The sequence below is a fragment of the Natrix helvetica genome (assembly GCF_964273705.1).
Source record: "Natrix helvetica genome assembly, chromosome: 3".
NCBI classification, from domain to species: domain Eukaryota; kingdom Metazoa; phylum Chordata; class Lepidosauria; order Squamata; family Natricidae; genus Natrix; species Natrix helvetica.
Window position 1 is genome coordinate 170,418,452 of NC_138549.1, and position 27,691 is coordinate 170,446,142.

A 27,691-nucleotide genomic window follows, 5' to 3' on the forward strand; every position below is an offset into this window, starting at 1 on the left:
AAATAAGAAAATGAACAAATCTATCTAATTGTTACATTTTGGCAAGAGCAATTATCGTCCACCTTCTTGGCAGACGAACAGAAGATCAAAAGTAAAGAAATCTCTGGAATGTGTGTGAGCAGGCGCAGTACATCACTTGCTGATAAAGCTAGTGACCTGCGCAATAGATTCTCAGTTCAGCTAGCAAACAATCAACGCAGTGACACACCAGCCAGCTGGTCTTTGCGGGCACCAGAGCACTAGAAAACGGCCTGAAAAACAGCCCAAAAAAGCAGGCTTTTTTCCAAGCCGTTTCAGGCTATTTTGTGGGTTGTTTTCTGGGGTCATTTTCTTTTTGGCCCCAAAACAGCAGAAAAACAGCCCGAAAACAGCCAGAAAACCGACGAAAAAATAGGCATGCATGTACCGGCTAGCTGGTCTTCAGGTTTCTGGTCCTTCGGCGCACGGCCACATATGCATGGACGTTTAGGCACTCAGTGCCAAATAGGTTTGCCATCACTGTTATATTCTGTTCCATTCTGTTATATTCTACTCAAGTAGGACACCCTTATCCCACTTGAGACAAATGACTGTCCAGTCTCTTTCTTAAAAACCTCCAGTGATGAAACACGCACAACTTCTGAAGGCAAAGCTGTTCCAATGGTTAATTGTGCTGGAGGTTAGTTCTAGGTTGCTTCTCTCCTAGTTGAGTTTCCATCCATTGGTTCCTCTCCTGACTTCAGGTGCTTTGGAGAATACGTTGATCCCCTCAATATTGGGCAACCCCTCAAATATTGGAAGACTGCTCTCATGTCTCCCCTGGTCCTTCACTTCACTACACTAGCCATGCCCAGTTCCTGCAACCGTTCTTCGTATGTTTGAGCCTCCAGTCCCCTCGTCATCTTGGTTGCTCTTCTCTGCACTCTTTCCAGAGTCTCCACATCTTTTTTTATATCTGATCATTTGGGTGATCTGATCATTTGTTGCCAAAACACCTACAAAGAGACTGTACATATAGGTTTCTGTTCTGACCCCCCCTCCCCCAACGCCTGTGAATAAACCAGAACACAGGCTTGGCTGTTTGTCACTGTTTAATTACTGAGATAACGAATCCTTTGGCTGAGGGCCCAGACAACTCACGTTCAATAGATCAACCCAGATAATTCAAATGAAGCAACGCAGATAGTCCAAACGAGCAGACACGGCTAGAATACACAGATAGATTTTCTTAACTACTAATTCGAAAAGTTGTTTCCTGCAAATGTCCCCTCCCAACGCCTCACCTATGATCTCTCTTGGGAGGGGCTAATCCACAACCACCTGTGCTTAATCATCTTCTGTGAGTCTGCTTACGGAGTTGCTGCTTCCGTTTCTCAGCCCTTCTCAATCTAGCATCAGGGACAAACTGCCTTTGATCCTCCCCACTGCTCCATGCCTCAGGCGCCTCCTGGTGGCCAACCAGCCTCTTGGTTCCCTGCTCTGAGTCTGAACCCTGCACAGGGTCCTCTACATCATCCAGGGCAGACTCGTATGGTTCCTCGCTATCCGAGTCCATCAACAGCTCAACCGGATCCTGCTGGGCCACAACAGGTTTCCTTGACTTGTTCCATGGGGGTTGCTGGGACATTGTAGTCACCGGCTTGGATCCAGCCCATCTTCCCAAATAATAAGGGAAAAACATTGGGAAAACTCACCTTTTTCTCCGGAAGTCAAGGAATGTCCCAGGAACGCAAGATTATTCCATTCTCAGAACGGCGAGATAATGCGCCTCTATAATTGCGAGGGGCTGTCGAGGCAGGCAGAATGATATGCAACCTCTTGTTGAGACAAATCATGTCTCTGCTGTGCGTTGACAAAGCATTTCGCGGCTCCCGTGGCATAGAGCTCTTCATCAAGATGAAAAACCAAACTGTCTCGTGCACACATAGTAAATGATGACACTGACAATATCGTCTTGAGGGAGGAGAAACCTAAAAGAATAATGGGCCATCCTGAGGAGATTCTACATGAAGGGGGGAGGGGCAAGCACTTCTTAAGAGTGGATTTGTTAAAAAAAGAGAATTAATGTGACAGGCAGACAAACATCTGTCAGGTGCAAGCCCAGAGAAGAGACAGCAAGATCCAATCCCGTTCAATCTTTTATTAGCGTACACCTGAGGGAAAGAATCTTGCCAAGCTAAAGCTATAATCTTCCAACCCACTAGACATATCCTGAGAGATTTGAAGGTGTGATATTCTGAACCTCTTCCCTCTCTTCCCTGTCCATCTCAGAACTGGGCAGTCTCTTTATATAACCTCTCTCTGGGAAAGCTCTTGGTTGCCCAAACTCTCCCCGTCTGCTTCTCAGGAGCATCTTCAATCACACCATCTTCTCCGACAGAATTGTTCTCCAAGACATTAGGAAGATGACAATTGTCACTGTTTGAAACAAAAGTGACCCAAGTCAACAGAGGAGGAGGAGAAGGAGAGGAGGGGGGGTTGAGGAGAAGAAGAGGATGATGAAGGAGGAGGAGGAGGAAGAGGAGGAGGAGAAGGAGGAGGAGGAGGAGGAGGAGGGGGTGAGTCAAACTATCCTCCAAAGCACCTGAGGGTAGGACAAGAAGCAATGGGTGGACACTAATCAAGGAGAGAAGCAACTTAGAACTGAGGAGAAATTTCCTGACAGTTAGAACAATTAATCAGTGGAACAACTTGCCACCAGAAGTTGTGAATGCTCCAACACTGGAACTTTTAAATAAGATGTTGTCTGTAGTGGTGTAGGGTTTCCTGCCTAAGCAGGGAGTTGGACTAGAAGACCTCCAAGATCTCTTCTAACTCTGTTATTCTAGAAGGAGGAGGAGGAGGAGGAGGAGAAGACAGAGGAGGAAAAGTAGTAGTAGTAATGATGCTGTACATTGATCCATGCAGAAATCCAGAATTTGGGGGTTGGCAGGCAGATTTGAAATTTTGTATTATAAGACATATAGTATCAGTATAGTACATAGTATCAGTATTTTTATGAACTGGCTGCCATGGGTAGAAGTGGTCAGTCACAAAACATGTTTGGCAAAAAACAAACAAACCATGGTGCTTTGCTAGCTTGCATGGACCTTATTTGGCTCTGATGATCCTCAATATTATCACAGCAAATCCACTGAAAGATCTTTTTTTTAAAAATAAATTACAAATATTTAAAAAGGAGATGAAAATGAAATCACACTAATATAAAGAATATATATATATGTTGTAATTGTACTGATAAATAAATAAAGGGAGACTAGGATAGATCTATTTCGAGCTAATTAGCTCTCATCAGCTAGCCATACCCTTACTGGGATTAGTCATACCAGGGGTTGTAACACAAATACATACATACATACATACATACATACATACATATATATACATATATATACATATATATACATATATATACATATATATACATATATATATACATATATATATACATATATATATACATATACATATACATATACATATACATATACATATATATATATATATATATATATATATATATATATATATATACATACACACACACACACACACACACACACACACACATATATATATATATATATGTTGTTGTATTTGTGCTGATAAGTTTAACTTACTTTTTCCCCTTTTTTCACCATTTAAATTTTTTACCAAATTTTCTCTTATCAAACCAATACATACCATGTTTCCCTGAAAATAAGACAGGGTCTTATTTTCTTTTGCCCCACGAAATATGGCCTTGGGCTTATTATAAGGGAGGGCTTATTGTTTTTTTGGGCAGGTGAGAAGCGAGGCGCGCCTTTTACCGTTCCAGATCCGTCGCGTTCCTCGCCATTGTGCTCAGGGAAGCGGCTGGTAAAAAAAGCCCTTCTCGCGAGTTCAATCAAACTTCTTGAAATCGCGAGAAGGTTTTTTTTTTTACCAGGGGCTTCCCTGAACACAATGGCGAGGAACGCGACGGAGCTGGAAAATTAAGTGGCGCGCCTCGCGGCCCAACACCATCCACCTTGCCCCAATGGTAAAGGCAGCCTGCCTGGTTCCCTTCCCCGCCGTACCTTTAGCGAGGGGTGACAGGTGGTGGTGGGGAGAAGCGAGGCACCCCTCTTACCTTTCCAGGTCCGTTGCGATCCTCGCCCTTTCGCCCATTGAATCCCCTTGTAAAAAAAACCTCATGAATTCAACTCGCAAGTTTTGTTTTTTTTTACAAGGGGATTCAATGGGCGAAAAGGCGAGGAAGTCAGCGGCGTATCTTATTTTTGGGGAAACACGGTATATATACATGGTTATCATTATCAATTATTTAGCTAACTTTATCCATTAACACTACATTTTTAACATAATGCTCTAATTTTAACAAAATTTTAAACCTCTTTTCTTAATCATTGTTTACAATTTATATTCAATTTTCCCTTTCATCGGGTCAATACAAATTATTACATTATTATCATTATCAGTCATTTATTTAACAATAGTTTGACTTACTTTCCCCCCTTTTTTCACCATTTAAAAATTTATACCAAATTTCCTCTTATCAAACCAATACATATGTATACATTGTTATCATTATCAATTATTTACCTAATTTTATTATTATCACTACATTTTTAACATAATGCTCGAATTTTAACTAAATTTAGTGTTTTATTATTAATTTTCATATCTCAACCTGTGTCTTTCCAGTAATAGTGTAGTCTTATTTCTTTTGCCATTTGTGGAATTTGTCTTCTGGTCATTTCCTTAATCAAATTTCTTTGGACTTCTCTTCACAACTTGTCGCTTATTACATATCTTGTAAAATCTCGAAACGCTCCATCTTCCTTAATCAGTTTATCTTTGGTTATCAGTAGTGTTTTTGCCAAAATTTCTCTCCTTCAGTCCATCCATTCTTCTCTCTTTTCTTCTTCTAAACCTTGAAATCTGTAGTAAAGCACCTTTCCTTCTATCTTCCCTTTCCTTGTTCCACTCTTCCTATCTGAACAGGTTGAATCGATGTGAAATCCAGTTGCATTTGGGTAGAACGGTCTCTGGATCTGCTCATGTTACTTAATCCAATTTGATGCATCAAATCCATTTGTCGATTCAATCTGACAGGCTGATTCAATCTGTCAAATTTGCCCAATCAAAGCCCCGAGATTTGCAATGTCTAGTGACAGATTTACAGAGTTCTGAGCTGCAGCTATCTACTGTATTAATTTTAAGAAAGGCCCTGAGCCTCAAGACATGATTGGAGATACATACCCTGTTTGAGGCTGAGATTGTGTTTTTCCAGCATTTGCTGGCTAAACCTTTTCCTAGACAAACACAAAAGAGTTTATAGAAAATATATTAAAAGGCCATGCCGGATACCTGGATTCCAGTGAATAGGCATTTAATATGAACTTAATTTATTTAATGGGTGTTTGAATAGACCAGCCCCACAGCCCCTTTCTAAGAATTAATTTATTTATCAGATTGTAATTCTAACTTTATTTTTTATATATAAATAACTCAAGGATGCAAACATACCTAATATTCCTTCCTCCTCCTTTTTTTCCAACAACAGCCTGTAGTGGATTGGGCTGATAGACAGGGACAGTCCCAAAGTAACACAGTCAGCTTTCATGCTTAAGGCAGGACTAGAACTCACCATCTCCTAGTGATTGATCCAAAGTCACCCAGTTGGCTTTCATGCGTAAGATGGAACTAGAACTCACCATCTCCTAGTGATTGGCCCAAAATCACCTAGGTGACTTTCATGTCTAAGGTGGGACTAGAGCTCACCATCTTCTGGTTTCTATCCTGGTGTCTTAACCACTTGGCCAGCAATGTCAGCAAATTGCCTTCATTTTCCCCAATAAATATACCAAATACTAAGACGTGAGAATAATAGCATGTAGGGGAGCAAACGAAATCGGATTTTGAAATCTGATATTTTATTGATGTTGTTGGTTGACTTGCTGCGTTACAAAGGAAGAAGACTTGTCACGTATTCCTCCCACACCACAAAGGCTTTTGTTATGGGAGGCATGTATAATGCATGAAACAGCTGATTGAGGCACATCAGAAGTTTAGAGATTCCTTGCTATTCTCAGAGGTCTGTGCAGAATCTCACCTTTAAGAGTCTCTGCTTCTCTATCCATAATGATAAAGTCCAAATGATGTTTCAGAGAACTGACATAGTAATATTTGGAATATTCTTGGGATGGCAATGACTTTCTTTTCTGTATTTCTGTATTCCTGGGTGGTTTGACAAAGCAAATACAAGCCTTAAAAATAACACGACTCAGACTATAATCTGAAATAGAAATATATATCACCCATATTTACATAGAGAGAGTCCTTAACTCAGGACCACAGTTTATCCTCAAATTCCATTGCTAAGCAAGGGAGTTTTGCTCCATTTTATGACCTTTCCTGCCACAGTTATTAAGTGAATCACTGCGTGGTTCAGTTAGTCATATGGTTGTTAAGTGAATCTGGCTTCCCCATTGATTTTGCTTGTCAAAAGATTACCAAAGGTAATCCAAATTTTGATCACATGACCAAGGGCAGGCTGCAACCATTGTATGAAAAACAGTCATGTCACTTTTTTCAGTGCAGTTCTAACTCCAAACAGTTGTTAAACGAAGTTGAAATTTTACTTTAGAATATAGAATAACAGAGTTACAAGGGACCTTGGAGGTCTTCTAGTCCAACCCCCTGCCTAGGCAGGGAACCCTATACCGTTTCAGACAAATGGCTATCCAACATCTTCTTAAAAACTTCCAGTGTTGGAGCATTCACAACCTCTGGAGTTGTTCCACTGATTAATTGTTCTCACTGTCGGGAAATTTCTCCTTAATTCTAAATTGCTTCTCTCCTTCATTAGTTTCCACCCATTGCTTCTTGTCCTACTCTCAGGTGCTTTGGAGGATAGTTTGACTCCCTCTTCTTTGGGGCAACCCCTGAGATATTGGAACATTGCTATCATGTCTCCCCTAGTCCTTCTTTTCATTAAACTAGACATACCCAGTTCCTGCAACCGTTCTTCATGTGTTTGAGCCTCCAGTCCCCTAATCCTCTTTATTGCTCTTCTCTGCACTCTTTCTAGAGTCCCCACATTTTTTTTACATCGTGGTGACCAAAACTGAATGCCGTATTCCAAGTGTGGCCTTACCAAGGCATTATAAAGTGGTATTAACACTTCACGTGATCTTAGCTGATTGACAGTTCCATCTTCCACCTCCTGGCAAACATTTTATTGGGGAATTTTTAAGGAAATTTTAATATTTGTATTTTAACTAAGAATTGTACAGTATATTTTTTACCTCCTCTGTCTACGTCTACGTCTACGTCCACGTCTATGTCTATGTCTATGTTCATGTCTATGTATTTGTATATGGTTTTAACATGACTGTACACCGCCCCGAGTCCTGCCTAGGAAAGGGTGCGGTCTAGAAATAAAAGTTATTATTATTATTATTATTATTATTATTATTATTATTATTATTATTATTATTATTATTATTATTATTATTATTATTATTATTATTGATTCTATCCCTCTGTTTATGCAGCCTAGAACTGTGTTGGCTTTTTTGGCAGCTGCTGCACATGGCTGGCTCCTATTTAAATGGTTGTCCACTAGGACCCTAAGATCCCTTTCACAGTTACTACTGTTGAGCAAGGTACCACCTATACTGTACCTGTGCATTTCATTTTTCTTGCCTAAATGTAGAACCTTACTGTATGTTCAGGGGTGGTATTCACTTATTTTCCCTACCGGTTTTGCAAATGTGAGCGCGCTTGCATGCTCGCTTAGCTCGTACACACCCATGCTTGCACTTGGCCTTCTGCGCATACACTTTGATAGCGCATGCAGCTTGCATGCATGCACACAGCTTGAAAACGTCCCTAAATAGGACGGCATAGAGCTGGGGTGGCCACGATTTCCACTACTGTTTCAGGTGAATCAGTCCGAACTGGCTGAATACGACCTCTGTGTCTGTTGTAGATCAGCAATGGCGGAGAGGCCATGAAGGCTATAGAAACAATATTAAAATAGTGTGATGTGTCTATACCTACAAAGATTAGAGCTGTGCACACACAGTGGCATTCCCGACGGAACTCTTTGGCAGCCAAAGATAGACTTTGAAGGGGATAAGTAGAGTATTGATGCTTGTGCATTTTAGTATTGGAGGAAACCCTTGAGAATCCTATGCATAGCTAAGAAAAGAAAAGAAAAATATGGATCATAGACAAAATCTATCCAAGATTCTCAGTCATGACCAGACTCAAATTATCATAACTTTTGATACATGATGTGAAGATCTTAGCCTCTAGAGAAGTCTGCAACACGGAGAAATGAAGAAAGCGAAGAAGTTGACCAATAGCAACCTTGAAATAATGTGCACATTGTTGGAAAACTTGAAGGAGTGGTGCAATGGCCTAGAGGGGAAGCTCTCGCCTCACAATCAGGAGGCTGTGAGTTTGATCCTAGGTAGAGGCAGATATTTCTCTCTCTGGGCACAATGAGAATATATCTGCTGAACAAATCTCCACATTGGCATCAAGAAGGGCATCCGGCCAGTATACACTCTGCTAGCTTCATTCAGTTGTCAAGACTCCACCCTGCAAGGAATTATGCAGTCATTAAACAATGATGATGATTGTTGGAAAACCTGAAAATTGAGGTAGGGCATAAATCATCCTGGATAAGGCCCACTCTAACACTCCAAGTGTTAATTTTATCTAATTTTTTAAATGTTATTGTCATATTAATTGGGTTTGCTTTTTGGGATATTTATCTAATTTCCTTTTAACTTTTGTGATATGTGTTTTTTAATGTTGTACGCCGCCCTGAGTCCTTTGGGAGAAGGGGCGGCATATAAATCCAATAAAACAAACAAACAAAACAAACTCTATGTGGCTGCTAAGAGTCAACACCAACCTGCTGGAACATCAATCAAAATATTCAGCCGGAACTGAAGAAGCTCCTTGGATGAGAAGTGAAACATCTTCAAGGAAAAAGACCAAGGAAGTCCAGTTGCCTGGATAATCTTTGAGACAACGATGATTGTGAATCTCCATCAACATAATCGAAATACATTTATTTAGTAATGTTCTCTATTTCTGTGCCTTTTCTGAGTTGCTCGTGGAAGTAAATAACCCTAAACTTTAAAATACCCAATGAAATAATAAAAGTAGTTAAACTAAGATGCTGTCAGGCACAAGGAATCAAGATGACTGACGCATGGAGTTCGAGTTCAGAAGATTTAGTGCTCAAACTTACGCAGAAGAATCTAGTCAAGGAACAGTCTGTACTAAATTGGCACTAGGTAAGAATCCATGGAATTCACAGGGAGATGAGCTTGAATCGCTTGTGGCAACAAAACGACTCCAGCCTGATAACTCTCTTAACTCCATCCTACAATTGCTATAAAATGCAGATTTTAACATTATTATTATTATTATTATTATTATTATTATTATTATTATTATTATTATTATTATTATTATTATTTATTAGCGCTTATAGACCGCCCCCTCTCCCAAAAGGGACTCGGGGCGGTGTACAGTCCGTAGCAAAAATACAACAAGTTAAAATTAATAAATAAATAGATACATATATATGTATATGTGAGGAGGATAAAAGATATGCCAAACTGTACAGCTAAATAAATAAATCAGAATATACAAAATTTAAAATCCCAATATCCTGTAAAATTAAATTTAAAAGAGACAATCCCTCTAAAACCAATAACATTAGGTCAGGGGTGTCCAAACCTGGGAACTTTAAGACTTGTGGAATTCTGGGAGTTGAAGTCCACAAGTCTTAAAGTTCCCAAGTTTGGACACCCCTGCATTAGGTGGTCCAGCCTATCAGATGTGATTTATTCAACAAGATTAACAGACAGGAGCATTTGTGGGGATGAAGAAACAAGATCTCAAGATCGCCAAGAAGGCAAGTACAGCACCATAATTCAAGGACTACTCCTTCCATGGCATCCACCCAGTTGCCGAGCATCCAAATTTTGAACATGTGACCATGGGGATGCTGCAACAGTTTAAATCACTTTTTCAGTGCCATTGTAAATCCAAACAGTCACTAAACAAACGGTTGTAAGCCGAGGACTGCCGATAAGCTAGTTCTGTTTTATTGCAAGGTTAAATTAACAGAATCTTTCTAGTTTGAAAGTACAACTCTCCCGCCATCATTTTTATATCCTGAGAGGTTAGGGAGTATCCTTTCAGAGTTATTTTCTATACCTACTATGCAGCTGTGGCCTACACCCTATCCTGTCCCATGCTATCCTATCCCATCCTATCTTATCCAGGGGTGGGATCCTACCGGTTTAACAACTGGTTCACTGAGCACGCACTGTGTGTGTGCGTGAAGTTTACTTAAAACGCACCTTCCGCATTACTGCTGGCGAGGAAAACAGCTGAGGAGCAGCAGTCCACTCTGCTGCTCTGATCAGCTGGGCTTCGGAAAAGGGAATATCGGTGAGTATAATGCAGGGGCGGGCGGACAGGCTCACTTCAAAGTTGGAGCGAACTGGTTCACTCCCAGCTGATAGTCAGAGCTACCAGTTCACACGAACCGGTTGAAACTGGTAGAATCCCACCTCTGATTCTTATCCTATTTTATCCTAACCCATCTCATCTCGTCCTATCCCATCCCATCCTTTTCCATCTCATCTGATCTCATCATCCCATCCTGTCCTGTCCTGTCCTATCCTATCCTATCCTATCCCATGTCATCTTATCCCGTCTTGTCCCGTCCCATCCCATCCTATTCCATCTCATCTCATCATCCCGTCCTGTCCTGTCCTGTCCTGTCCTGTCCTATCCTATCCTATCCTATCCTATCCTATCCTATCCTATCCCATGTCATCTTATCCCGTCTCGTCCCATCCCATCCCATCCCATCCTATTCCATCTCATCTCCATCTCATCATCCCTTTCTGTCCTGTCCCATCCCATCCCATCCCATCTCATCTCTTGGCAGCATCTCTTCCCTCCATCTCTCAAGGCCATTCCCACATACCGATACAAAAACAGAATGCACCACATGACATCCTTTTGCCCCATCCATGCAGGATTCACAGAACCATCTTTTTGATATCTATCTTCTCTTTCTCTCTCCTTTCTAGCTCCAGTTGCATTCACTGCAAATTGTGTGCAGCACTTCGTGGCCGGAAGAAGACCGATGTTGTGAGATACCAGCTTTGGTAAGAATGGAGAGAAAAGAAATGAATTAATTTGGTTCACTAGGTGACGTGCGGAAAAGTACAATTGCTACTAGATTTTCAAAATAGCCTTTGGGAGCTGAGATTCCACAGCATCTCTTCAAAGAACCAATACCAGCCGCTTACTTAGCAACTGAAGGTAGACAGAAGTAAACAGAAGCAAAGGAGAGGGCCAAACTGTTTGTGTTCCACAGTGGAGCATTTGTAGTTTGTGCAGTAAGAGTCACCTTGTTCTTTTTTTCTTCTTATTTCAGAGGGATGAAGAAACTTGTCCCAGTTTGCTTCCTTCCTGCAGCTGCACATCTGATGTCCCAGGACTTCCCGGGCCCCCAGGCTCTCCGGTAAATGAAGCATTCAGTAACACTTTGCAGGAAGGAAAATAGGTAGTTGATGCCTTATGAGAAAACATCAGCCTTATTTGTGCAAAAACAATAATATCACTCTATAAAGCCTTAGCAAGGCCGCACCTAGAATACTGCATCCAGTTTTGGTCACCACACTATAAAAAAGATGTGGAGACTCTAGAAAAAGTGCAGAGGAGAGCGACCAGGATAATTAGGGGACTGGAGGCTAAAACATATGAAGAATGGTTACAGGAACTGGGCATGGCTAGTCTAGTGAAGAGAAGGACCAGGGGAAACAGGATAGCAGTATTCCAATATTTGAGGGGATGCCACAGAGAGGAGGGGGTCAAGCTATTCTCCAAGACACCTGAAGGCCAGACAAGGAATAATGGATGGAAACTCATCAAGGAGAGATTCAACCTGGAAAGAAGGAGAAATTTTCTGACAGTGAGAGCAATCAACCCATGGAACAGAAATTGCTTTCGGAAGTTGTGAGAGCTTCAACCCTGGAAGCTTTCAAGAAGAGACTGGACTGCCATCTGTCAGAAATGGTGTAGGGTCTCCTGCTTGGGCAGCGGGTTGGACTAGATGACGTACAAGGTCCCTTCCAACTCTATTAATCTAATGTAATCTAATTGCACCAGCCGTGTTCTGTTGAACAAAAAGTAGATACAGGTCACATCTCTCTGAGTTGCCATATCCTCAAAGAGAGGAAATGTGCCCCAATATCCTGGATAAAAAGACACAGATACTGTATGTAGTTGCTGAGCTAATTTACATGCAAAAATTCACATCAAGCAGATAATTTCTACAGTTGAAAAGACTTTAGTACAGGTAGTCCTTGACGTACCATCACAATTGAGCCCAAAATTTCTGTTATTAAGCGGGACGTTGGTTAAGTGAATTTTGTCCTATTTCACGACATTTCTTGCCACAGTTGTTAAGTAAATCACAGCAGTTGTTACGCTAATAACAAGGTTGTTAAGTGAATCTGGCTCCCTGATTGACTGCTTGTCAGCAGATTGCAAAGGGGATCACATGGCCCCTGGACATTGCCACCGTCATAAATAGGAGTCGGTTGCCAGGCAACTGAATTTTGATCACATGACCATGGGGATGCTGCAATGGCCGTAAGTGTGAAAAAATGGTCACAAGTCACTTTTTCCAGGGCTGTTGTAACTTCAAACGGTCACTAAATGAACTGTTGTAAATTGTGGACTACCAGTATCCTGAATAAGGAGACAAAAGATTCATAGCTGCTGGGCTAATTTACATGCCACAAAGAGCCACATAAAGAAGACAACTTCTGAAGTTTGAAAAAGAATGCAGTGCATTTATTATAGTATAGCAGCGTTTTTCAATTTTGTTTGTTTGTTTGTTTGTTTGTTTGTTTGTTTGTCAAACCTGTACAAGATAACAAGTATAGATATGAACATAAGCATGTGCAAAGGAAGTAAAAACAGTAAATGGGGACAGTAGGACAGAGACGGTAGGCACGCTGGTGTGCTTATGCACGCCCTCTTTACGGACCTCTTAGGAATGGGGTGAAGTCCACGGTAGATAGTTTGAGATTGAAGCTGATTTGAGGATGTAATAACGGAGTCAGGTAGAGCATTCCAGGCGTTGACCACTCTGTTGCTGAAGTTGTATTTTCTACAATCGAGTTTGAAGCGGTTTACCTTGAGTTTTTTTCCGATTGTTGTATTATTGTGGTTGAAGTTGACGACGTCGTTGACAGGCAAGACCTTGTTGAAAGAAATTTCCTTCTGGGTTCGGCTCCAAGTGGGGGAAAAAGACACTGGAGACATGGAGGCTGCTTGGAAAGATGGTTTTAATGGTGGACAGGACCACATGGCCTGAGTCTTGAACAGAAAAGGTGATTACATGCTTCAATGTTGGTGGAGAAGAAGAGAAGGGCCGATGGAGGGGCTTGCTAGGCTTTTTATAATCTGTTCAGTCCCACCTCTCTGTTTCCTGTTCCTGTGTAAGAAATGTATTCTGATTGGTTGTCAGACTCACATGGGCCCATGCAGGGGCAACTCTCTAGGCTGAGTCCAGGTTTGGTTGAATTCTCAGAGTTCTCAAATGCCATGTGGTCAGTTGAGTAAAGGCTTATATTATCATGCCTTCATTCCCATCCCCCTGGAGCTGAAGGGGAGAACTCTTTATTATGTAAAGTGGACTAGCTTGGCCTTCTTAATGGCCCATTGACAAAGTGGGTGGAGGCAGGAAGCTACAGGGAGCTATTCTCAATTTAAAACATGTTTCTTCCTTTTCACATCCAGGGAAATATAATATTCTGCCTTTTCAATATTTCCTAGGATATTTCATTTTTCTGGGAGAGGGCTGGGTGATAACTTCCTACAACCTTATAGCAGACAATTTTGGCAACTTTTAGATGGATGGACTTCAACTCCCATAATTTCCCAGCCGATATGGCTGGCTCGTGAATTCTGGGAGTTGAAGTCCACCCATCTTGAAGTTGCCAAGGTGGAGAAACATTGGACTGTAGGGTAGGTGACAACTGTGGACAGCTGCAGCATTAAATCTAATTGATCCGCTCAGCTTGGCACCGAATGCTTATCGTTACACAACACCCTGGCAGGTTCCTGCAGCAGCTGTGAGATTTTGGCAAGCACAGAATGGCCAATTCCAAACAGCTGGCCTGAAGTGGGTTGCATGTGGCAAACTGCACAGCCAATGCAACTGATGTCGGTAGAAGAGATGTCTGCCTTGACTTCCCTCCAAACTCTGTGGTCTCCATGCCACACAGAAATGGCACGTCTGCCTACACAGAGTTGTCAGAGTTTCTTGCAAAAATCAAATCCAGAAAGCACACACAGATAACTGATTCAGCAGGATTGATTTAAATAAGAAACTTTTCTATACAAAAATACACACACTTTTTGTATAGAAAACACCCCCCCACACACACACACTACTAACAGCAGAGAACAGTTTCATTTCAGTTCAGATCAGCAGACAAGTCCAGACTAGTTTTGTTTTAGAGCTGAGCACAGAGCTAAGCCACGCCCAGACTCCTTGCTTAGGTTTCTGTTTCCAAACAGCCCTCATTGGCTGACTTAGTTGCTATGCCTATTCATTGACTGACCTTGTTACCATGTCTCTGCCGGTTCATGAATATTCTGACAAGAGTCAGTTCTCAATCGTAAAGAGGCTTCTGCCGTGGGAAATACATCACTATGCAGGGTATGTGTTTGGGTATGTGTTGGTTTGTGGGGTTGTATTTCATTCAGAATTGAAGGGGAAGAACAAGGAATCTCTTACTGAGTGGCAGTAAAGAAAGCCTAAACACTTATTTAGGAAACAATGTTTTATTTATCTATTGCACAGAAAGCAAAAATTCGGATGGGTTGTGGGTGACCTCCAAGCATATGGATTCATGAAAAAGCAAATATTCATAGTTCAGTATGGAAGAGAACAGTTTCAGAGATAGGATAAAATCTCCATAGCTGAGGGTTGAATTGTGGAGTCTTTGCTGCTCTCTGAGCTTGGTTGTTTTTATGTAGACACTAGCTGGATACCCGCTGCTTTGCGACCAAACTATGTGATCGGGCAATGCAGGAGAAATCTGGTTCACTCCAGTTCAATCTGTCGACTCAGTGGTGGTCGGTGATTGAAACACACAAGGGAATATCGCTCCCGCCACCTTGAGTCCGGAAGCAGGTCCATAGGTGGAAGGTGTAGACATTTTGATGAGGTACTGACGTTTAGTACTGCAAGGAGCCCCAGACCGCTTGTGAGTGAAGGAGTGGAACGTCTGCCAGTTTGAACTGAGGTAACGGAATGTGAGGCAACTGGCAGTTGGAACAGAATTCTTTTCAGGTGGGGAGGGAGAGTAGAATTCCTTAGCATCAGAATGTGTGAATTACTGTATAAGAAATACTAATGATCTGATGGTCATTTTGAAAAATCCTTTCTTAGAGAGCACCTAGAAGCCAAGAGGAACATACGTGCCAAATTTCAAGTTTGTAGACTTTATGGTTCTGGAGATTTTGTGATGAATGAGTGGTATTTGGCTTTTATAGAGAGAGATTTCATGACCCAGCTAGGTTATATCTTCAGCGCTGGAAGGGAGTGGAGTTCACTCTGTGTATACATGCAGTAACGTGCTCAGAAACAACCAATAGACTACAGGCAGTCCTCGACTTACAACCACAATTGAACCTCAAATTTCTGTTGCTAAATGCGACTGTTGTTAAGTCAGGTTCCCCCCATTCTATGACCTTTCTTGCCACAGTTGTTATGTGAATCACTGCAGTTGTTAAATTAGCAACACGGTTGTTAAGTGAGTCTGGCTTTCCCAATGACTTTGCTCGCCAGATCGCCAAAAGAGGATCACATGATCTTGCAACCGTCATAAATATGAACCAGTTGTCAAGCATCTGAATTTTGATCATATGGTGCTGCAACAGTCATGTGAGCAAATCACTTTTTTCATTGCCATTGTAACTTTGAATGGTCACTAAATAAGCTGTTTCAAGTTGAGGACTACCTGCATTAACTACACGGCATCACTGTAGTATATAAACCAACAAAAGTCCTCCAAAATACTTTAAGTAAAAGAGCCAGTAGCCCAAGAAGAGAAACAGAAGTCCTCTACAACAAACAGTGTAAGGATAAGCAGAAGACTAGCAATAATTGGACACCAATTAGCAGGTAGAAGGCATGATGGAAAGTCCTTGGCAGACTTAACCATAGTTTCAGCTGGGAAACTATGAGTATCCTAGACCGAGCTAAATCCCCCCCAAAACCCCAAAGAATTCCTGGAATCCTGGTACTCAGACAAATAAGCCATCAACAGGCACATAGAGATAAATGATATGTACACACTATTCAAAAGAGACAATGAAAAGGTTAAAAGGAAATAAAAAGACTGGAACACCTCCCTGGTCAGCAATCAACACCCAGACCAGGAGAGATTAACACTGGGATTAACACCTGACAAACAATCAAGTAATAAAAAAAGATGTGGAGACTCTAGAAAGAGTGCAGAAAAGAGCAACAAAGATGATTAGGGGACTGGAGCTAAAACATATGAATAATGGTTGCAGGAACTGGGCATGTTTAGCTTAAGAGAAAGAAGGACTAGGGGAGACATGATAGCAGTCTCCCAATATCTCAGGGGCTGCCACAAAGAAGAGGGAATCAAGCTATTCTCCGAAGCACCTGAGAGTAGGACAAGAAGCAATGGGTGGAAACTAATCAAGGAGAGAAGCAACTTAGAACCGAGGAGAAACTTCCTGACAGTTAGAGCAATTAATCAGTGGAACAGAAGTTGCCTCCAGAAATTGTGAAATCTCCAACACTGGATTTTTTTTAGAAGATAACCATTTGTCTGAAATTGTATGGGGTTTCCTGCCTAAGCAGGGGGTTGGACTAGAAGACCTCCAAGGTCCCTTCCAACACTGTTATTCTATTCTATTCTATTCTATTCTATTCTATTCTATTCTATTCTATTCTATTCTATTCTATTCTATTCTATTCTATTCTATTCTATTCTATCCTATCCTATCCTATCCTATCAATATCCTAATTGTTTACTAACTCAGGCAAACAATCAACTTAATCAAGGACCTAACAGCAAGAAAACAACGTTTCCGCAACCGCTGACAGAGCAAACTATGGCATATAAATAGAGAGCAAATTCTACTTCCTTCTAGCACTGATGAGATTACCTAGCTGGGCAATGAAACAAGCACATGAAAGAAAGCAAGTTCAGAGAGCTCCAAGGACTTCAGAGTTCCAGAAATGCATAGATGATGTAATAAGCTGGAAGTTAGATGCAATTTGGTCATGCGCTGTACATTAGATATCCTATTGATTTCAGTGGGGTTTTAGTTTACTTATTTCAGGTATTATTAAAAATGAAAGATAGATAATAGAAGATAATAGAAGATCTGTACGGTAGATAATAGAACAAAAATAAAAGTCATTGATACAAGAGAATATTCGTAGCTCAGCATGGAACTGTGGGGCCCTTGGTGCTCTCTGAGCCTGGTGATTTTCTTCCAGATGTTTCATTACTGAACTAGATAGCCTCATCAGCAAATTCCACTACCTTCTGACACTGATGGTGTTACCTAGTTTGGTAATGAAACGTCTGCAAGAAAACCGCCACGCCCCGAGTATACCAAGGACCCCACAACGAAAGTAATGTTGTACCCTTAAGAGTAAGAAGTCAATTTGTAAAAGAAATTTGGAAGTCGTTTTTTATAATCCTTTCTTTCCTCTCTGCAACTGTTCCTCTCATCTTAATTATTACTTTCAGTTCATTTTTATCTTTCTTGTTTAAAAATCTGATTAATTTATCAACGAAATGGCGAAACCATCTGGAGGCTGGGTGGAAAAAGGAACATTATTGAAATGAGTTATCAACAACTTCCCTTATTCAGATATTTTTTTTAAGCCAGTAGGATATCATATGGGTTTCTATTAAACAACATTTGTTGTTTTGATTTTATGTGTTAATTATGATTTGGAAGCTGCCTTCTGTGGCTTAACATATGGTGGGGACTTAGTTGTGGCTTATTTAATAGACAGGATAGTGCAATTTATGGACCTGTAAGCTGTCCAGAAATACAAAGTAAGATGCATGACCATAATAATTGAAATAAATAAATGCCCTGATAAATGTCATTTTCTGATGAATATCATCAGTACTAGAAGAGAGTGGAGTTTGCTCTTATTTTCATATACTAGTGGCTTATCCTGTCAGTGCTGATCAGTTGCTTCACAGAAAGTCTTTTGATTGTTCCCCGATCTCTACAGCCTCAGGCAGAGAAGGGCTATTCTTCACTCCTCCCTTAAATGTTCTTTAAAATACAGTTTCCCAGCATTCCTTTTTTTTTTAAAAAAAAGTATTTATTGAATTTTCTAACATTTAAAAGACAAAACACAAAACACAAATTTACACATAACAGCTTTTCCATATCAGTATCCATATCTTTCGTAACAATCTTATTTACAAAAAAATTATATCTCTTTATGATTATCCTAAGTTATATGCTTATTTAATACACTCTATATATTATACTTTTACCGTTTGTACCTTAACATGTATGCTTACTCTCAAGCCAGGAATGTCATGTATTCCAAATTTGATAGTACTTGGTTTCTTCCCTCTCCTTCATTTCCATAGACAGTCTATCCATTTCTGCACATTCATAGATTTTCCTTCTTATAATTGGGTCTGGGGGAAGTACTGTATTTTTGGAGTATAAGACGCACCGGAGTATAAGACGCACCAAGGTTTTGAAGAGGCAATTTTTTTAAAAAAGTAAGTAGGTAGATAGAGGAATAGAGAGGGAAAGAAAGAGAGAGAAATACAGTAGGTATATAGGGAAGGAGAGAGAGTAGTTAGGTAGGTAGGTAGATAGATAGATAAAGGGAGAGAGAGAGAGAGAGAGAGAGAGAGAAATAGAGCGAGAGAGAGAAATACAGTAGGTAGGGAGAGAGAGAGTGTGTAGGTAGGTAGGTAGGTAGGTAGGTAGAGGGATAGAGAGACAGAAATAGAGATAGTGGGAACAACCAGTTCGCCGAACTACGCAAAAAAATAATAACCGGTTCGGCTGAACAGGCGCAAATCCCATCACTACTTCAAGGGCTGCCACTGGGAAGAGGGCCTTGGTTTCATCTTCATAGTAGCTGAGGGCAGGACAATAAACAATGGGTGGAAGGCAGTGGTGGGTTGCTAACCGGTTTACTACCAGTTCGCTCGTGCTCACACGCAACACTTCTCTGCATGCGCACAAGCGTCTGGGCAAGTGGGCGGAGCCTCCCGCCACCGCCACTACCAGTTCAGCTGAACTTGGCCGAACCGGGAGCAACCCACCTCTGGTGGAAGCTTGTCAGAGGGAAATCCAACCTGGAAATAAGGAGGAATTTCCTGACAGTGAGAATGATTAATCAGTGGAATAGCTTGCCTCCTGTAGTTATGGATGTGCCACTGCTTGAGTTTTTCAGGAAGAGATTGGATGCTCATTTGTCTGGCATGGTACAAGGACTTCAGCCTTGGGCATGGGCAGGGCAGGGGGTTAGACTAGAAGACCTCCAAGGTCCCTTCCAGTCTTATGATTCTATTGAATGGTAATGGATGTTAAAGACAATGAGTCCCTTTCGGGAGAGGGGGCGGTATATAAACGCTAATAAATAATAATAATAATAATAATAATGATAACAGTAATGGTTTCCCTGCCTAGTGTTCAGCAGAACTAGAGTATGGAAATTCAGACATTTTTTTCCCCAAGCACCATCTCTTGATCTCTCAAATAGTAATAGAACAATGACACCAGTATGTGTCCACACAGACAGACAGACACACACACACACACAGACACACACACACACACAGTCCAACTGAAATGAGTAACAGGAGACCCCCTATCCCCGAATCAACTCTTTGTAAATAAAGCTTGCGTATTGTCAGCTCACTTTCCAGTTGTGCATCTGTGCTGGAAATGCAAAGCAGCCTCGGTTGAGCTCTGGCTAAGCTGAGTCAATAATTCAAAGGATTAAAAAAAATTAAAAAGCACAGGCCAGGTTGAAAATGCTCTTGGACACCCTCAAAGGCCTTGTGTTGGCTGTTAGATACTTGTTATAACTACAGTGGTTTCCACCAAGGTTGTCTGTTCCGGTGGGAACAGAGGTTTAATCTTTTTGGTCGAAGGGTCTGACAGCTCCCTATAAAAGGGCTGCTGTCAGACTCAACCTTTGCTGGATTGTTCTCACTTGTTGTACTTAATAAAGAGCTGTTGTTACTGTTAAGTCTGTGTGTGCCCATCCATTACCCAATCTAACACTGGTGATGAAGGTGGGATTGGAAGGCAACTAGGTGAACCGAAAAGAGCGTAGCAATCCAGCAAGTACATCCAGCCCGGAGCTCAGTGCGGCTTCAAGCAGCCATTTTTGAGAGGCAAACTCAAAATGCCCTCAGAACACAAAATGGCCATGCACGCCCCACCGACTCCGTATGACCCAGTGAACGACCACTGGGACTCGTACATGCTACGATTTGACTGCTTCCTCGAGGCAAACGACCTCATGGGCCTTTCTGAAGGCCGCAAGAAGAACATGTTCCTTGGATACTGTGGTCGGGAAGTGTTCGAGACCTCTCTGAGCTGACACCGCTACAATCAGTCACCTGGTCCATGCTTCAGCAGACGCTAAGGACCCACTATTCCCCCAAGCCGTCCAAGCACGTTCCCCGGCATGAGTTTAACATCAGGAACCAGAAAGAGGGTGAGTCAATTAATGAGTACGTTGTTGCGCTTCGCAAGGCCACAGCGTACTGCGAATTCCGAGACCTGGACGAGCTGATTCTGGACCGTATAATTTGCGACATATGGGACATTAACCTACAGAGGAGGTTACTCGCTACATCTAACCTCACTCTGCAGATCGCCTTGGACGAAGCCAGGGCATCCGAATCAGCCGTCAAATTTACTGAGACTCTGCAGCGCCAAAGCGCTCCACAAGACGCTCGGAAGAGTACACACGTACATCACGAAGCTGCAGAGCCCGAGAGCTCAGAAGATGAAGAAGATGACAGCTGCCGCATGCGCAGTAGCTGCGCCCTGCCGGCGCGCAAATTCAAACAGGGTCTCCCGCCTTGCGCTAGCTGCGGAAGAGACCATGCCAGATCGGCTTGCCGTTTCTGCGACGAAACCTGCCAGCGCTGTGAGCGAAAGGGGCACATTGCCAAGGTGTGTCGGAGTGAGTTCCCTGCCACTGCCTGGCAGCCTAGAAGCGCACCAAACCGCCAACAGAGGCCCAACCAAGGGGCCTGGAAGAAGTCACCACGGCGCTGAAGCTGGAAGGATTTCTGCCTTTCCTTCCCCAGTACATAGAAAACCTGGGATTGCTCTCTTTTATTCTAGCCATTTTGATTGCAAGTGATTGGAATACCGATGAGGGCTGATGAAGTCAGGAGCACTTTGTGAAATGAGAACGGGAGACTCACACATAAACCTATTACTGTAATAAGCCACTCTTCCTTGTATATCCGTGCTCACATTTAACAAAGTTCCCTGCATCTGGCATGACAAAATAAAGGCAGACAGAGTTAAGAGTGCTATTTCCCATTGTTGGGAAATGGAGGTTGGATGGCTGCCAAGACAAAGTTTTCAGCTTTCCCCTGTGCCAACAACAGCAGGTCAATAACAGAATAGCAGAGTTGGAAGGGACCCTGGAGGTCTTCTAGTCCAATCCCTTGCTCTGTCAAAATCTTTCTGAATTAAGTCTTATCTTCCAAAATTTTAGCAATTTCTTCCAACTTGGTGTCATCTGAAAATTTGATTGTGTGCCCCTTCAATCCCCTCATCGTTTCTGAAAATGTTGAAGAGAACAGAAGGGACCTTGGAGGTCTTCTAGTCTAGCCCTCTGCTCAAGCAGGGGACTCTATAGTTAATGGCTGTCCAATTTCTTTTTTAAACACCTCCAGTGATGGAGCATTCACATCTTCGGGAGGCAAGTTGTTCCACTGATTAATTGTTCTCACTGTCAGGAAATTTCTCCTAGGTTGGTTGCTCCTTGATTAGTTTCTATCCATTGCTTCTCACCAGTGATGGGTTCCGGATCCTGTTGCAACCAGTACGGTGCAACGGGGCTGGGCGCCCACCACATGAACATGGGTAGCACATGCATAGTTACTGCCCTCTGTGTGCATGCGTGGAAGCCCCCAAAACTGGTAAGGAGCATGGGGGGGTTGGCCCTCCGGAGCACTGTACCGGAACGGTACCTGGTGCTCCCAGCAGGCACCAGTACGCCCGTATTGGGGCAAACCGGTGTAACCCACAACTGCTTCTCGCCCTGCCTTCAGGTGCTTTAGAGAATAGCAGGTCAGATTCATCTAGGGAACAGCACTGGAGAAGGACAGGAAGTGTCTTTATGCTATTTCCCCCCCCCCCTCTCTGTTAAGATAATCAAGATGTAGTTCTCAATGGGGTTTCGTTATCCCAGACAAATCCCTTGTGCAATCTGAAGTTTCTCCTAGACTCACGATTCCTGCTCGAAGAACAGGATGGCAGTGGTGGCTGGGAGAGCCTTTCTGTTGTGTGCCAGTTGCACTCTTTCCTGGATTGTGAGGCCCTACAATTTGGGCTGTCATCCTCTTCCTTTCCTTCTATTTTCTCAGCATTCCAGATTACTCAAGAAACAGACTTCATGCTGTTATCCAAGTCCGATTTCTGATATCTCCAAGGTCTTCTTTTCTTGCAACGTAAACAGGAGTGGGCTTTTTTTGGGGGGGGTCTCAGGGGTTCCGGAGAACCTCTAGCTAAGATTCTTTGCAGTTTGGAGGACCCCCAAATCCCACTCCTGGCTGGCCCACTGTCAGGCCATCTTTTCTTTTGGGTCTTTGGCCTGCCACACTTTCTATCATTCTACTATGCATTTTCTATTGTGGGAAAATAGGAGGGGGAATTGCAAGGAGTGAGATGTGATGTAGCCATAACAAAATTCCTTCTAGAAAACCAAGGTCATCCTTTGTCTTTGCACCTCTGCACCTGACCAGAACTGGATGGGTGGAACTGCCAGCATGGCAGTGGAAGGTTAGACCATGTGATGGACTTGTGGGTATGGGGGGCAAGATCTTGAACTTTCAAGCGGGTGGGGAAAACCAGAAAGCTTTCAGATTCGGGTTTTCTCAGATGTGCCAACATGGCTCTCTTCATAAATTGGAACTTTGAGCAATACTTCGCTTTGGACTCTGATTTAATTTGAGATGCTATTTGGAAACCTGACACCCAGCCCAGCCTGCCCCTCCCAGGAGCCCCCACATGGTCTATTTTGGATGCAGATAAGTGCAGGGTGTCCTTGGGGACTCGGGGAGGGTGAAAAACAGGCCTAGCGGAAGTTTGGGAAGGCCAGAAATGGATGGTTTCCAGCCTCCAGAGGGCCTCTGGAGCTTGGGGAGGCCGTTTTCACTCTCCTGGAGGCACGAGAAAAGTCTCCGGAGTCTGGGGAGGGCAAAACCAGCCCACCCATCATGGTGCAGGAGGCCTACTAGGCCATGGCCACCACGGCCACGCCCATCCAGCAACAAGGCAGAGAAGCCCTTGCTAAAAATTTTCAAAGCCCGCCCCTGAACAGAAGCTTTTGTCTTTCTGCTCTGTTCTCAAGTTGGTCGAGGTTCGCTTTCACATTTCTCATGAGCTGAAGAAATAGAAAATAGAGAATACGTTGGTCCCTTTGAGATGTAATTGTCCATAAATAGATGCATCTTAACCCTGTCTATCTTTTCTTTGAATTAGGAACTCATTCTATGGATTTGTCTTCCTTGTGCAGGGCAATCCTGGACGAAGGGGCCTCCAGGGAGAACAGGGGGAGCCTGGCCCCAAGGTAAGTTGTGTGTGACATCAGAATGAATCAATAATTTATTGAGCGGGAAAGTATGTGGGGCAATTTGAAAGCAACCAACATTCAATTGTCTATGGAGATTCTCAGTCATCCAGGCCATAGTTGTCTCAAAGGTGCCTTTTCAAAGGCAACTGGAATATATTTTCCCTGAGGAGGAAGAAGAAGTTTCACTTCTCATCCAAGAAACTTCCTTGGTTCTGGCAGGATGGTGGAGGTGATGGAAGGATACAAATATATGAAGGATGTTAAGATATGAAGGATGCAAAGATACGTAGGATACGAAGATAGGAAGATGCAGTATGAAGGATGCAGAGATATGAAAGATATGAAGAATGTGAAGGATATGGAGATGGTGGAGGCGATGGAAGGATGAATGCAAAGAAATGTGATCTTTCTATTGCCCCCACCATCCTGCTAGAACTGATGAAGCTTCTTGGATGAGAAGCGAAGTGTCTTCTTCTTTCTTCCTCAAGGAAAAAATAGCCCAATTGCCTTTTGAAAAAGCACCTTTGAGACAACCAACATCCACTTCCTCAACTGGTGTCTGATATCAGGTCAAAGTTCAGTTAAACTGATTTATTGCTATAGTCCAGGCTCAAGAATCTTCTCAATTAGTGGTTAGTAACTGCCTTAGAGTTAGATAATGGTCAGTGACACTCAAGGAGGGTTGGACTTAGTTCACTAGTGCCTATTTAGGGACTCTAGATTGTTAGCACCGCTTTATACTGCTTTGGGGAGACCACACTTAGAATATTGCATCTTACGTTGGTCACTACAATACCAAAAAGATGTTGAGACTGTAGAACGAATGCAAAGAAGAGCAACAAATATGATTAGGGACTGGAAGCTAAACCGTATGATGAGCGCAATAACTAGGTATGTCTGGTCTAGAGGAATAGAATCAAGATCACGTGAAGTGTTTTAATAACACTTTAAAAGGCCTTGGTAAGGTCACACTTGGAATATTGCATCCAGTTCTGGTCACCACGATGTAAAAAAGATGTGGAGACTCTAGAAAGAGTGCAGAGAAGAGCAACAAAGATGATTAGGGGACTGGAGACTAAAACATATGAAGAACGGTTGCAGGAACTGGGTATGTTTAGCTTAAGAGAAAGAAGGGCTAGGGGAGACATGATAGGGGTTGCAAAGAAGAGGGAGTCAAGCTATTCTCCAAAGCATCTGAAGGCAGGACAAGAAGCAATGGATGGAAGCTTATCAAGGAGAGAAGCAACCTGGAATTAATGAGAAATTTCCTGACAGTCAGAAAAATCAACTAGTGGAAGGGCTTGCCTCCAGAAGCTGTGAATGCTCGAACACTGGATGTTTTAAAGATGATGTTGGATGTCCATTTGTCTAAGTGGTGTAGGGTTTCCAGCCTAAGCAGGGGGTTGGACTAGAAGACCTTCAAAGTCCCTTCCAACTCTGCTTTTATAATTCTAATGCTAATTCTAGTCTATTGAAGAGAAGGACTAGGGGTGACATGATAACAGTCTTCTAATATTTTAGAGGCTGTTACAGAGAAGAGCCAAATAGCCAAAAGCCAACAAATAGCCAAAAGCCAACATGGATTTGTCAAAAACAGATCATGCCAGACTAATCTTATTGCATTCTTTGATAATGTGACAAAATTAGTGGACCAGAGGAATGCCGTTGATATAGTTTACTTGGACTTCAGTAAGGCTTTTGATAAGGTAGACCATAACCTACTACTAGATAAAGTAGAAGAATGTGGGTTAGACAGCATCACCACCAGATGGATTCGTAACTGGCTGACCAACCGCACTCAACGTGTAGTTCTCAATGGAACTGCATCTACATGGAGGGAAGTATGCAGTGGAGTACCCCAAGGCTCTGTTTTAGGCCCAGTACTCTTCAACATCTTCATCAATGATTTGGATGAGGGAATAAATGGGGAACTCATCAAATTTGCAGATGATACCAAGCTGGCAGGAATAGCCAACACTCCAGAAGATAGGCTTAAGATACAGAAGGATCTTGACAAACTTGAACATTGGGCACTATCTAATAAAATGAAATTCAATGGTGAAAAGAGTAAGGTTCTACATTTAGGCAACAAAAATGGAATGCACAGGTACAGTATAGGTGATACCTTGCTCAGTAGTAGTAACTGTGAAAGGGATCTTGGAGTCCTAGTGGACAACCATTTAAATATGAGCCAGCAGTGTGCAGCAGCTGCCAAAAAAGCCAACACAGTTCTAGGCTGCATCAACAGAGGGATAGAATCAAGATCACGTGAAGTGTTAATACCACTTTATAATGCCTTGGTAAGGCCACACTTGGAATACTGCATTCAGTTCTGGTCACCACGATGTAAAAAAGATGTGGAGACTCTAGAAAGAGTGCAGAGAAGAGCAACAAAGATGATTAGGGGACTGGAGACTAAAACATATGAAGAACGGTTGCAGGAACTGGGTATGTTTAGCTTAAGAGAAAAGGACTAGGGGAGACATGATAGCAGTGTTCCAATATCTCAGGGGTTGCCACAAAGAAGAGGGAGTCAAACTATTCTCCAAAGCACCTGAGCGTAGAACAAGAAGCAATGGGTGGAAACTAATCAAGGAGAGAAGCCACTTAGAACTGAGGAGAAACTTCCTGACAGTTAGAACAATGAATCAGTGGAACAGAAGTTGCCTCCAGAAGTTGTGAATGCCCCAACACTGGAAGTCTTTAAGAAGATGTTGGATAGCCATCTGTCTGAAACGGTATAGGGTTTCCTGCCTAGGCAGGGGGTTGGACTAGAAGACCTCCAAGGTCCCTTCCAACTCTACTATTGTATTGTAAGAGGGAGATAACCAGTGGTGGGATTCAGCCGTTTGCACCACTTCAGGAGAACTGGTTGTTAACTTTCTGAGCAGTTTGGTTAACTGGTTGTCGGAAGAAATCATTAGGGCAGAGAACTGGTTGTTAAATTATTGGAGACAACCTATTCTCCAAAGTGCCTAGGGATCCAATCTAGAACTAAGGAGAAATGTCCTGACAGTGAGAACAATTAATCAGTAGACTGTGTTAAGTAAGTAATTACTTACTTATTATTTTAAACTGCTTTTTTAATGGTGTAATAATCTCAATAGCCTTTTGCTCTGTTTTAGTAATCAACGCTATATCGTCTGTAAACAATAACGATAATGAAATCATACCATCGCTTTCTTGCTTAAATAAACAAGGATCAGCCATTCCAACTTTAAACCCTATCCTTGTTAATTCCTTCACTATGCATTGATTCCACTCGTAGCCTGACTGTTTTAAACCATAAAGGCTCTTTTTTAACTGCCAACAATCAGTGTTGCTATCGGTGTTAACCCTTCAGGTTTCTTTATATAAATAGTGTGTTGCAACGGTGCATGGAGATATGCTGTCTCAACATCTAAACGATTTACTACATATCCATGCTTAGCTGCCCAAACTAATGATGCACGTAATGTTATGGCTTTTAAGCTGGGTGCAAATACTTCATCATAATCATTTGCCGACTGGTTGAAACCTTGTGCTACTAATCTAGCTTTACGGGTTCTTTCAGTTATCAAATAGTCAGTCTAGCACACAAAACAGCTAACAGTAGCAAACCACAGTACCTCACAATACACCGATCAGCATCTAACAAACAGAGAGCTAACACTCATTCTGGCTCCCTCTAATGGTTGCTTGAGGTAACAAACCAATTACATCTCTAGCATTTAAAGTAGCAGATACATTTGTTACAATCATAGCTTATATACATTGCCAAGCCAAGCCTAGGGTTACATCCCTAACATACTG

General features: G+C 42.2%; 1 protein-coding gene across 1 annotated transcript in view; it reads left to right on the forward strand.

Moving 5' to 3' along the window:
• The window catches only part of COL20A1 (collagen type XX alpha 1 chain), a 238,152-nt gene that overhangs the window by 163,388 nt on the left and 47,073 nt on the right, over positions 1–27,691 (forward strand). Inside the window, exons 27-29 of the mRNA XM_081949692.1 lie at positions 11,097–11,174; positions 11,447–11,533; positions 23,843–23,896. Coding sequence (XP_081805818.1) covers positions 11,097–11,174; positions 11,447–11,533; positions 23,843–23,896 — 219 coding nt within the window. The remainder of the gene's footprint in view (positions 1–11,096; positions 11,175–11,446; positions 11,534–23,842; positions 23,897–27,691) is intronic.